Here is a 13,138-nt window from a genome sequence, read left to right as displayed (position 1 = left end):
AACATTCTGTAGCTTTTAGGAAATATTCTAAGTTGTGTTTAATGTTTCCTAATGACTGGTTTAAAACTGTGATTAAGTGACTTTGAATGTTTAGAAATTAGTTTAGGCCATTTTGCAGGTATTAAACTAAAATAAATAGCTGTCTATCACCCCCATGTGGCCACTGTATTTCTAAGCATGTCACAATCACACTGCAGTTTCTGTAGAACTCTTGTATTTCATTTAGTAAAGTTGTTTCTATCAACTATATGTAACCTCTGGTATTTTATTGCCACTATAAACATGCTAGAATTTTTTTTTATCAGTTTTCTGTGATTAAAAAATAAATTAAAAAAATACACCAAATACACCATTTCACAAGTTCTTTTTCTTTACAGTTTAATCATTCCAAAACCTTTAAACATCAGAAAGGTGAACTGTATCCACTCTTTCCCAAACCAGCAGAAAGCTCAAAAAGCAATTTAATCAATCTCGGGTTTTTCTACACAGTCAGCAAACGAACATTCACACGTGAGCGTCGAGAACTCAGCTGACCTTTGTTCATACGTTAACAAAATCTCACTGATGGAGATGGGGGAAAAAAAAAAATTCAAGTGCTGACCGTTGAAATTACAGGATGGACATTGAGAACTAATGAATTCAAAGTAACATTTCCTTAAAAAAAAAAAAAAGGAGAATAACAAAAGTTTGAACACTTCCTAGTATAAGGCTTTATCAGATTCCGAGTCGGGGCAGCGAGATCAGGCAGTAGACTGGACCGATGTCAATCATCAAAGAGGAAGGAAGAACAAAACAAACCCAGCATCGCACCAGAGTTCATCCTAGGAGATTTTGGCAACCTAACCTCACACTTCCAAATAACCTATTAGCTTAAATTGTCTGCAGGAAGCAGATTTGTTTAAACCAACCATACAGATGAAGAAGCGCATTGTTCATTCAGAGGAGATCTCTGTAAAACTCCAGAGGCACCATGGGATTGATGAGATGTAATGCCTGTCTGCTCATTCAGAGGCCTGCGTCTCTCTTGGTTTCCCACCCTCAGAGAATTTTGGGTCCTTTTTTGAAGCTGTAGATCGCAGTCTGTTTTCAGCTAGTAAACTGTCTTCCCTGCCCAAAACCGGCCTGGTTATACTGTTGCCCACCTTGCTGAAAGAATTGCTCAAATTGACCCCCTTGGTTATAATTCTGCCCTCCTCTTCCACCCCATCCTCCTCCCTGCCCACTTCCCCTTCCTCTTCCTCTACCCCCGCGCCCACCCCTTCCTCCTCTCTCCTGGTGTCGTCCTCCATCCTGATAGTAGCTCTCATGCTGGTATCCTCCTCCTTGATATCCCGGTCCCTGCTGGCCTCCTTGGTAGCCTCCTCCTTGGTATCCCGATCCCTGCTGGCCTCCTTGGTAGCCTCCTCCTCCTCCTCGATATCCGCTATCCTGGTAATGACCCTGGTATCCACCTCCACCAGAGCCGTCCTGCCAGTTCCCCTGCGCTTTACCTCCACGGTAGTCTCCTCTTCCTCCTCTGCCTCCTCCACCTCCTCTCTCATGACCTCCACGACCGCCCTGCTGCTGATCGTAGCCACCTCTTCCACCACCTCTTCCTCCTCCGCCACCGGAGTAGTACTGTCCTCCGCCGCCCCCTTGTGGACCATCCTGCCGTTTCTGCCATGTGGGCATCTCTGGAGGTGGGGCTTCGATCTCATTGGGTCTCCCTCCTCGATCAGGAACACGACCCATCCGGACCTAATAAACACAAGAATAGTAAATTCTCTGGGATGTACCGCTTAGCCTTTTATCGTAAGAATATATGACTTTTTTTTTTGACAATCTCAATTTTTTTTTACTGTATTAACACAGTATAATTGTTTTTATTTTTTTTTATCAAATTAGTGAGCATTAGAGACTACTTTTAAAAGCATTTGAAAATCTTATCAAGCCCTAACTTCTGAAATAGTGCAGCTACAAAAGAATTGGTAATAACATACATTCAGTAAGAGAAAGTTTATTCAAAACTAACCCACCTTGTTAATGGCACAGGCTGTTTTCTCCCTGATGTGACCACTGCTGGTTCTCAAGATCTTTGATAAATCTGCTCTAGCAGCAAACAGGTGGGCCACAGACACTCTGGTATTGGTGGCCAGCGCCGCTCGAAGAGGCTGGTACACTTTTGAAAGTTTATCAGCATGCGTCTGTATAATATTTACAAAGGAAAGTGATTTTAAATTTAATTCACATCACATTTTTGATCATTCTACAAGTTGAAGCAGTGTTTTATGACAGAGATTCTTGTACCTTGGCTCTTTCTGACCAGCCAAAAGACTGCACGGTCACATCCAGTCGTTTCAGCAACATCTTCCTTCTGACGTCATACTCATTCACAAGTGCTTGGTTTATTGCTTCAATTTTCTCCTGGAGGTTTAAGAGAAAAAAAAAATACATGCTTTCAATTCAATTTTCCAAATTTAAGTCAATTTTCAATTTTCAAATGGTCAGTTTAGTCCTTTTAGAGAATATCAATCAAAATCAGAGCTAACCCAATGTACAGGGCCCAGTGGTTTCTTCAGCAGAGGTTCTCCTATATGAGCTGGAGGGACCTTGGACAAAGCCTCCTTCAGCTGTGGGAAAATTGCATTTGATTAGAACATACAAACAAACAATGATTCTCACTCAACAAATAAACATGTACATGCATTCTTATGTGAGCAGAAACTATTTTTATGCAGTATTACATCAGCTTTAGAACAGGTGCATCATTCTAATGTTGATAAATCTGGATTATTCTAAATTAAATGTGTAGCTTCAGTTAATAATTAGAACTGTCTCTAAATAGGATCATAAAAATTATTAACAAATCATGATTTGAAAGTGTAAAACTGTTATTATAGTGTTATTTTTATCTAATATTTATATACTAAAACGATTAAAACATCTTGTCATTAATTTAAAATAAAGCTGACATAAAATAAAATATTAGATAAAACACTTAAACGCAAACAAAAGTCAAAAAGTGTTTTCTTACTGAAATGAGGTAAGTTTAAGATGATGTACTAAACTTAAAAAATAATCTAAAAAAATAAAAATAAAAATGACTAAAACTAAAATGAATAAAACTAAATCTCATATGAAAATTAAAACTAACTTTTTCTACACTTTATTAATATCTACAGATACAATGTACTTAACTCTGGTTAAGCAATGGGAAAAGGATCTAAACACAATCACAGACAATACTTTTTGGAGACAAATTTGTATCAGCACATTCTGATAAATGCACTCAATGCACAATCAATATTTGAGATGAATATCTGCACACACTTTTGGTCCTGTCCATCAATTATTCCATTTTAGAAAGATGTTACTACTAAACTATCTGTCTATTTTAACTGTGAAATCCCGACGACAACTTCACTATGTCTACTAGGTGATCATTCTCAAATAAACCCCCCACTGGAGTAAGTCACCACAAGACTTTTGTCTCTATTTATCACCAAGAAAACATTAATTTTAATAAATTGGAAAAAATGAAAACTCTTGTACAATTATTAAGAGATAACATTAATAAAGAAAAACAGACAGCCATATTCAAACACAAGACTTCCGAATTTAAACAACTATATGGCTCTCCTTTCCTAGATATCAAGTTACCCTGATTTGTGAATTATTGCCCCCACACTAAATTAAAATATATACCTGCATTATGTAGAAAGAGGGGAGACGGGAGAGAGTTTTTGAATCCATTCAGTCGATCTCTGGGTCTGGTGGTAGCGCTTTAGCTTAGCATAGATCATTGAATCTGATTAGACCGTTACCATCTTCCTAAAAAATGACCAAAGAGTTTTTATATTTTTCCTATTTAAAACATGGCTTTTCTGTAACATAGTGTACAAAGACCAAACGGAAAATGAAAAGTTGCAATTTTCTAGGCCGATATGGCTGGGAACTATACTATTCTGCTATTGCTGCAACTACACAAACTAGCTGGGGACTATTTTCAGGCACTGCTTAATATCACTGCACCTGCTGCACCCGTGGTATGGCGTGTTTAAGGCGGGACATTTCTGCCGTCGGCACTGTTTTCTCAGTATGCACGCATGCACTTTGTAGTCCTGTTTAGTCTGTGCTAAACGTTAATGGTTCATATTTTAAAGTCAGCTCTTTTTTCTGTCTTCTTAGTCCTATTTTACTCTTCTTGTCTTATTTAATATAACTTAATAATGTCCAGTTTAGATTCTTTGCAATCCTGTGTTTTTGTCTTTGTAGCACCGTCCTTGATCCTGGAGAAAAGCTAACTCAAAATATTAATAAATACTATAACAGCATATAAATAATATTAAAATAACACACAGAGGTTTTCTGTATGAATCCATTAGTGATCCCAATGTGTGTGCACATTTAATATACATTCATATAAATTGCCTGTAATTAAACCCCACCTTCTTCTCAATACCACTGAAGAACTGGAACATGGTGATGTTAGGAGGAGGTTTGGACATGCCCAGAGCCATACAGATGCCCTTCAGCTCCATGAAGACTTTACTGCCGCCGGTCTCCTGCCCCTTCTTCTGGGGGTGGTTCACCAAAATCATCCTAGCCGCCTCAAGCTCGGAGATCAAGAAGCCTAGACGAATGGTATGAATATGAATAATTTTTTGAAAATCTTGAACCTGTTCTTTTAATATCATTGAGATATTAAAGTAGTTTTTTTTTATCATATTCAGAATTTTTATCTGTGCCATATTCATTTTAGTTAGGCGTTTTGTTGTGTTCTCTATATAGTTCATATGAATTTTTATCAATTTTTTTGTAAATCAAGTTAAAAGAAAATAAAAATGAGAACTGCTGCCTTGGCAACTAGCCGAAAAAAGTTGAAATTAATATTTTTATTTATAGTTAACTTGTTTTTAGTTAACTATTTCAAGTAACAAAATTCAAAAAGCTTCATAGGAATGAGCAAATGATTTTGTTTACATACTCAGCAGTAACAGGCAGTTGTTTGCATTCAGCAGACGTTTGGTGACCTCTCCAGTGATGAGAGCAGGATATGGACAGCACAGCTCAGCTAAAAGACCACTCATCTCCAGCTGAAACCCCTCAGCCTCGCTCGGACCTGCACAAGCCACACACAAAACCAATGATTCACATTCTGACTGACACTTTCTTCGTCTCGTAGATCAGTGGTTCCCAACCACATGACTGGAGGCCCCCGAACACAGCACATTTTGCATCTCTCCTGTGTTTGACACTCCCAATTCAGGACTTGGAGTCTCTACTAATGAGGTGTGTTTGATTAAGGACAGACTGAAAACATGTAGTGTTTGGGGGCTTCCAGGAACGGGGTTGGGAACCACTGTCGTAGATGATATCATATATGCGGGATCACACTCACAGTTGGTCGCCTGCACATTCTCCTCTAGTCTGCAGTAGAGCTTCAGCTCAGAGACAAGCCAGGCACACAGTTTAGTGTACTCTGGAGATGCAGCACCACCAGTCACAGCCATCTCAAGAGCTCCATCCTCTAGGAGTGGACCCTGGTATCTGCAAACACACACACACTTTTTATTTGCTTATGTTTGCATTTCAAGATGGTCCTGAGTCATTCTGCACTTTCCCTGCTATTCAGGAGGATGTGAAGTGACCCACTGATGTTTCAACCTTTGTTTATCTGTTATATATTTTGAAAAAGCTAGATGCATTAAATTAAGAAAATGAGACTTCATACATAAGTTAGTTCTGATCCTCAAATGACATTACTAATAATTTACCTATTACATCTAAAGGCTTTTGATCTTGCACAAATACGACTCATACCTACCAGTTCTTCACTGATTCTAAAACAGTCTACGGACTGACAGATCTGGAGCTGGGAATGTGGTGGCAGAGGTGTGTTCATTTAGGCTATGATGATTCAGACTATTTAAGGCAGTGGAGATATTTGAGATATCTGAAGCACTGACTGCTGACGCAGCACGGCCCAATCACTTCATTGATTACGTAAATCATGCTGTCAAATACATGTGCCAAAATCTCAGCTTTAATATATTATGACAGACAACAAATCACGGCTGTTGATGGATACAAAAAAATATTTGAAATTAATAGTTATTCGCCTCAAGTTGATACAATCAACAGCAGTTCAGAATAGGGAAAGCGGTTCTATGTCTCAGATCGTGCAGAACACCGGTATGCCGGGACATGTGTGCACGAGCTCAGATTTACGCCGTTAAACCGAAAATCAAAACGTCTGATAAAGCAATAAAATATATGCCAACGAAAGATTTGATTCACCTACCCTAGGTCCTCCAATGAATCAAGAATATCAGTGAACTCCATCGCAAATTACTCCCTCTAGCAGCCGTAATGACTGCACTGCTGGGTTGGCATAATGGGGTCCTTACAGCTCCTGTAGGCGACCAGACACATTGCCGGATACGTTTTATCGGTTCTTGCGTTCCCCCGTAAAGAAAATAAACAACAGTATTTTTTAAATAAGTATTAATTAAATCATAAAATGAATCATTTATTTCATTTTATCATTCATGTATTCATTTTTATAACTTATTTTTGCATTTATTAATGATTTGCTACATTTCATATGCACACATTAAATTTTACTTCGTTTACGAATATTGAAAATACCGGGTCTATAACTTTTTTTAATTATAATATATATATTAAATATATTAATATATTAAATATATATTAAATACATATAACGTTTTATATATATATATATATATATATATATATATATATATATATATATATATATATATATATATATATATATATATATATATATATATATATATATATATATATATATATATATATATCGTCGTTTGGACAGGCGTCTTTGAGCGTCGCTGTGGCTCCAGTCCTGCAGGCGGCGCTGTGGCCGCGCTCGGTCTCATGCAGACACACCGGAGCTCAGATAGTGAATGAAAAAATTAACTCGTTGAAACCATACATGAATTGATTCGATATTTATGCACAAACATGTACCGAGGTACGTCAAACCCGGACTATGGCCGACTACCGGTACCCCCTTCAGGGTTCGGACACCCCGCAGCATCTTTTGGACCTCCGCCGTTCTGCCCTCCTTTTGGGGTTCCTCCAGGGCCTCCATACTGCGTTCCTCCGCCCGCTCCTCCTCCGGGACGCCCGTACGGAGCAGGGAACGAAAACTACAACAGAGAATCGTTTTACGAGGTGCGTGTTTGTCGGTCCAGTCATAAACCCAATCCGCATCTTCTTGTCGCAGGTTTGGCTGCATCCACTTGGTGAAAATGCTAAATTTATATATTTAATATAATATTTAATATATTGTGTATATATCTTTGGATTCGTTACAAAATGCATTTTCGGAGCAGTGCGTGAAAGTATGGTGAATTAATATTATATGTGGTTACTGAAAGGCAATCTCAAGCAGTCGCCTGCAGTTTACAATGACACTCGTTTGTTAGATTGATTAGTGGCCTGCAGATATTTACATACTTTGTCATTTAACGTCATACTTTCTTTTTTATGTTGGTTTAAAACGTATTCTTTCTAGGTCTAAATGGCAGAAATCTCATATTTTCATTGTGATCTAAGATTTTGTATTGGAAATGATTTGTGTCTTATATCTGTATATGAATATAGACATTTTATTTGCCGGTGTGTAGTGATATTTCTGTTTTTCCTTCATTCCTTTCTATCCCCTGCAGAACCGACCCTTCGCCAGCCACACTGCTGACCAAAGTGGATCCACACTGATCAACTCTCTGCTTAAGTCTGCAAATCAGCTTCAGCTTGGTCACACCTCAAACAATTGGTCAACCCAAAGTCTAGATGAACAAAACCAAGAAGTTAGGTATAAAGAACTATAGTTTAAAATTCCTGTGATGCAAAGCTGAACTTTCAGCAGCCATTTCTCCAGTCTTCAGTGTGCACTTGATCTTCTAGAAATCATTCTAATATGCTGATTTGATACTCAAGTAACATTTATTATATTCAGTATCGTGTGTACATATAAAAGTGGTAATTCTGAATCCATTTCCATGCGTTTCAATAAAGGAAAAAGGCAGAAGAGTTTCTCCGAATCCTGGAGGCAAGTGACCGGATTGAGCTGCCAGGAGATAAAAATGACAGTGGCACAGGAGACAAGCATCCCAGCCAAACACGCAGTCGGAGCAGAGGGAGGAGCCGTCCACGCAGTCGCAGCAGGAGCCGTGGAAAGAGCCGGGGTCGTAGTCAAGCTCGGATTCGTGGAAAGAGTCGCGCTCGCAGCAAAACACGCAGCCGCAGTCGCACTCGAGGTAAAAGCCACACAAGGGCCAAAAGCCGTGTGAGGAGTCGTAGCCGCAGTCGCAGTCATGGGAAGAGTGGAACACGCAGTAAGAGTCAGTCCCGCCCGAGCCCCAACCAAACAAAACAGTCATCCAGAGGAACCGCTGAAGGCAATCACAACTCTAGCAGCGCCAGCAGCGGAATCAGCCTTGCCAGTAGTGCCATGCCTGATCTATTTCATGGACTAAAACAGATCCTACAAAACAAAGATCTAGACAAACACCTGCCTTTGGTCAAGAATGCCCTCCTTAGAAGCCAGGTACGCCACACTAATTTGTCATGTTTTGAGTTTCTTTATTTTTTGGTTTGTGGGTCAATGACACAACGTTTTATTAAAGCACACCAAGTCTTTTTTTTTTTTATTGTAATTTTTATTTTTATAAAAGTTAAAATTATTATTAATGAGACCATTAAAAAATCCCCCTTCTAAACAAATTTAACCACTTTGATGAACCTGTAATAATATTAATTAATGTAATAAGAATATTTGAAAGCCGTCAGGATGATTTTGCAGGAAATTGCATAAATACGTCATTCCCACTTGCTTGTAATGTCATTTCCACACGCAGAGAAATGTAGCTCAAATGTCTTTCAAATGGCAAATCTTTGGGAAATCGCCAGTTGTGAAAACAAAAACTATACAGACACATAGTGTAGTTTAAAGGAACAGTTTTTTAATATTCCACTATGTTCTTCCCGTAATTTAGACGAGTTGATATGTACCTCTCCTGTATCAGTGCGTGCACTCGATCACTGTAGGTGCAGTAATATCATCACTCCTGAAAATATCACCCTCTCCCTCTAATTTCCGTAAATACAACTAACATGAGGAGTTTTCAGGAGTGATGATATTACTGCGCCGGGGTCGAAGTGCTCTTCCTTCTTGAATGATGTTAAAGGATTAGTTCACCCAATAATCAAAATGATGTCATTAATAACTTGTCATGTCGTTCCAAACCTGTGAGACCTCCATTCATCTTCGGAACACAGTTTAAGATATTTTAGATTTAGTCCGAGAGCTCTCAGTGCCTCCATTGAAGCTGTGTGTACGGTATACTGTCCTTGTCCAGAAAGGTAAGAAAAACATCATCAAAGTAGTCCATGTGACATCAGAGGGTCCGTTAGAATTTTTTGAAGCATCGAAAATACATTTTGGTCCAATAATAGCAAAAACTATGACTTTATTCAGCATTGTCTTCTCTTCCATGTCAACGAGACGGGAGAGGTACGTACCAAATCATCTAAGCTGAGGGAAGAACATATGAAAAACCGTGGCATTTTCCTTTAAGAAAAACACATTAAAATGCCATTCATACAGATGTAAATATGAGTAAATAAACTTTAGTTCATTAGTTTGACATAACCTTTTATTATTGTAAATTTATAATGAATTTATAATGCACGATTTAAAAAAAAAATACTTTCAAAAATAAATTTCACAACATTTTAAGATGGTTAAGATGTGTTCAAGGTAAAATTGTAGAGGCAATAAATTTGAACTTTAAATCAATTTGAAAGAGTATTTTTTTTAGGAACCTGGTCCAATCCTAGACACCTGTCTTTTTTTTTGCTGCTAATACTTGACATTGATATTTATTTTGTCTTGTTGACTTTCATACCCATCATTTTCTCTACAAGGAATGTGAAATGTTTTCTAAACAGAACACTGAAGACACAAGGGGAATGTTTCCAGCAAATCAGTATGCAGGCTTCCAGAACCTAGAACCTGAAGCCTCTGCTGAACTGCGTTATGGTTCCATGCTTCCTCACGAGAGGGCTGGCGGAGACGGCGGCAGCTTTTCCAATATCTTATCCTGGAACACACCCAACCAGCAGCCTGAAACCAAGCCTGCGTTTCAGACTGTTGAAGATGAAGAGAAATTCCTTTATGGAGAGGAAGAGGAGCGATCCAAACCTCAGGCTGTGACCGTTCCTTTGGCCCAGACGAGGTCTGTGAGGTCTCCGGTTCATCATCTCAGTAAAGAACACCAGACTCACAGTCTCCAGGAACCCAAAGCACATGCCGTGTCTGCTAGCGTGCCACCCGCTGCTTCTGGCACACCGAAAGTCACTCCAGAGGAATGCGAGAAGGTGAGAACCCTCCTGAGGACCATCGGCCTGAATCCAGGTATGGCTGACATCTGTAAAATGGCTGCCAGGCTAAAGGAGAAAAATGGAGAACAAGGAACACCTGCTTCGCTCTCGATGCTCAAACCAACCCTGGAGGCACTGCAAGCACTGTCCAGAGGTCAGAACTGGCATGCTTTATGCTTTTTAGTTGTCACGTTTACCCAAACTTTAATAAAGCCCAAGCAGCATTCAGCACCAGAGTTAGAGAACATGCGATCCATGCCAGATGGAGGTTTTCAAACTATTTTGAAAGTCTTTTCAAAAGAAAGTAGGCCTATGTATAAAACTAAAAAGGCTGAAATGATCTAAAATCTGTTCTACAGTTGTTTGGGATTGCATTAACTGGTCTTTTAAGTTTCAGAATTGTGTCTGGAGATTCATGAAAGTGCATTTTAAGAGGCTGCATTGCATCATAGCTGTTGTTTTGTTCTTGATGTCTGTCAGCTATTTGAAGAAATTATAAAAAGACCAAGAAGACTTCATAAGGACCTTGTGCTTGTAATGCAATCAACTTTTGTCTGTTTTCAGTGACCAAAACCGATGACAGTAGGAGTAATCGCTCTGGAAGCAGCCATTCTAATCATGATTCCAAGCGTGAGGGAAAGGTATGGAGAGTTTGGAAACCTTAACATCTTTAACACTGTCAGGTCAGTATTATGTCATACTCCCAAGAGTCTAACTGTGAACAACTTTGACTGTTTTAGAAGACGAATGAGAAGGAGAGAGACAGACGAGAGAAACAGATTCAAAAGAAAAGGAAAGAGTACCTGGTGAAGGAACTGGAGGGTCTCCTGAAACAGGAAGGTATTAAATGAGCACTTCAACTTGAGCAATGTGTCTTATTAAAGATGCTGTTAGTGATTTCAGCTGCCTTGCATTAAATAAGTAAACACTGGATTATAATACTTACATTTTATTTAAGAATTATAGCCCATTTTATCAGTAATTATCATAATCCATATCTTTAAAATGTCACATAATGCTAATTTTTCTTTTGGTTCAGTTCAACTTTTTATTTATTTGTTTGTTTGTTTGAAATATGAACCATATAATACTATCATTACCGTCATATAGTTATTCAGTAAATAACTATATATATATTTTTTAAATATTGTTTATCTTGTGGTTCAATTCAACAAATTATTTCAATCATGAACTGTGTGTGAAATTTAAAAAAAATATATATTTTAACCATGAGCCATACAGCAATAAAGTTTTTATTTGTTCAATAACTAATTTTCTTTTTTGAATCATGAACCTTGCTGTTATTTTGTACTGCATTTAATTGAACCACAATCCACAATACTGTTTTGTTATTTGTTCAATACATTTATTGTATTTATTGATAAGCCTTATTATATTGTTTTCATTTGGGTTCAATTCATAAATTAGATTATTCCATTTACTTTAACCATGAACCATATATTTTTTTTCAATGCAACTATTTATTGATTGTATTGTATTAAATCCGTTGATCATTATTGAAAAGTTAAGTTTAAATATGCATCTTTGCAAATATACGTTTATGTATCAACAACATGCATCTTGATTGTAGGTGAGGGTGATTTGATCCCAGTGATGGGTTTTTTCTGCCAGCGTTGTGAGGAGTTCTTTGGTGATATGAACAGCGCAGAGAGACATGTAGAAAGTCACAGCCACAAGGACAGGAACAAGGTGACATTATAAATGCCTTTTTTACCGCGGATCACTAACTCTAAATTATATTACACTGCATCTGTAATGTTGGGAAAGAAACAAAAGCTTTCTCTGTTGTCTTTGCAGACATCTGGGTCACAGGAGCAGCACAGGGATGCGAAGAGACATGAAGATCAGCATCACACATCATCTCACAGACGAGAGAGCCCACACAATAGGTCCTCAAGGGTCTACCAGGACCACAAGGAACGCAGTCCTGACAGAAAGCGCACCAGAGACGAAAGAAGCCCTCATTCTACAGATATCAAAGTCAAAAAAGAGCCAGAGGGCAAAGACAGTAAAGATGAGAGTAAAGACAAATACAAGGAGAAAAGGGATAAACCTGATGACGACGATGATGCAGAATCAACAAAGAGTGAGAAAAAGAAAAAGAAGAAGGAGAAGAAAATGAAGAAAAAAGAAAAGAAGAAGAAAAAGGACAAGGAGAAGAAAAAAGCAGAAAAGGATTCACCTTAGTGTTAAAGATCTTTCTTCTAAAAGCGTCAGCTGTGTTTGAGCTACACATCAGTCAGCAGTCATTGGTGAGTCTTCTCTGGTTGAAGGCCTCACAATGCCCAGACCTGATTGTTAATATGTTAATGCATCCTGTAGGTGACACTCCAACCGCATACAGTGTAGTACAGGGATGCTTCAGACTCTTTCAGCCTGTTAGATTTAAATGTGAACAACCAGAGAAGATGTCAAACTAAGGCCAGAACTTACTATAAATGTGCAGACATTCTGGTTGTATTTCCAGCCCCACCTTGAAGTTTGTCTCATTCGTCATTGCCATATGAACAGTGTTCCACAAACCAAACACGCTCTAAAATATATAAACAATAATACTTTGCTTGAAAAATGTGTGTGCAGGAATAAAAGGTTTTTAGATTAGAGGTTGGTGGTCAGTGTTTTCTATTTGCTTTATAACCCTCAGGTTAATGCCAGGTTGATATTGAAATTGGACCTTTTTGTAATAATTATAGTTTGTTGA

General features: G+C 38.3%; 2 protein-coding genes across 4 annotated transcripts; one reads left to right on the top strand and one right to left on the bottom strand.

Moving 5' to 3' along the window:
• Positions 1 to 361: 361 nt before the first annotated feature.
• LOC127976176 (protein FAM98A) lies at positions 362 to 6,422 on the bottom strand. 2 transcript variants are annotated; one of them, XM_052580417.1, is made up of 9 exons: positions 6,284 to 6,422; positions 5,381 to 5,529; positions 4,967 to 5,101; positions 4,428 to 4,612; positions 2,529 to 2,609; positions 2,287 to 2,403; positions 2,016 to 2,183; positions 1,401 to 1,737; positions 362 to 1,358 (listed from the first exon to the last, which is right to left on the bottom strand). In XM_052580417.1, the coding sequence occupies exons 1-9, from the start codon at positions 6,322 to 6,324 to the stop codon at positions 1,087 to 1,089; spliced, it is 1,485 nt and encodes a 494-aa protein (XP_052436377.1). In that variant the 5' UTR covers positions 6,325 to 6,422; the 3' UTR covers positions 362 to 1,086. The 2 variants fall into 2 exon arrangements, with proteins under 2 accessions (XP_052436377.1, XP_052436376.1); XM_052580416.1 differs by having other exon boundaries at positions 362 to 1,737.
• Positions 6,423 to 6,868: 446 nt separating this feature from the next.
• LOC127976209 (serine/arginine repetitive matrix protein 2-like) lies at positions 6,869 to 13,040 on the top strand. Of its 2 annotated transcripts, none has more exons than XM_052580476.1 (8): positions 6,869 to 7,203; positions 7,701 to 7,846; positions 8,050 to 8,581; positions 9,985 to 10,570; positions 10,981 to 11,057; positions 11,157 to 11,256; positions 12,008 to 12,126; positions 12,235 to 13,040. In XM_052580476.1, the coding sequence occupies exons 1-8, from the start codon at positions 6,991 to 6,993 to the stop codon at positions 12,622 to 12,624; spliced, it is 2,163 nt and encodes a 720-aa protein (XP_052436436.1). In that variant the 5' UTR covers positions 6,869 to 6,990; the 3' UTR covers positions 12,625 to 13,040. The 2 variants fall into 2 exon arrangements, with proteins under 2 accessions (XP_052436436.1, XP_052436435.1); XM_052580475.1 differs by having other exon boundaries at positions 9,961 to 10,570.
• Positions 13,041 to 13,138: the final 98 nt, after the last annotated feature.

Source organism: Carassius gibelio, chromosome B17, assembly GCF_023724105.1.
Source record: "Carassius gibelio isolate Cgi1373 ecotype wild population from Czech Republic chromosome B17, carGib1.2-hapl.c, whole genome shotgun sequence".
NCBI classification, from domain to species: Eukaryota; Metazoa; Chordata; class Actinopteri; order Cypriniformes; family Cyprinidae; genus Carassius; species Carassius gibelio.
The sequence above is the reverse complement of the archived record's forward strand: the minus strand, read 5'-3'. Positions and strand labels throughout refer to the sequence as shown.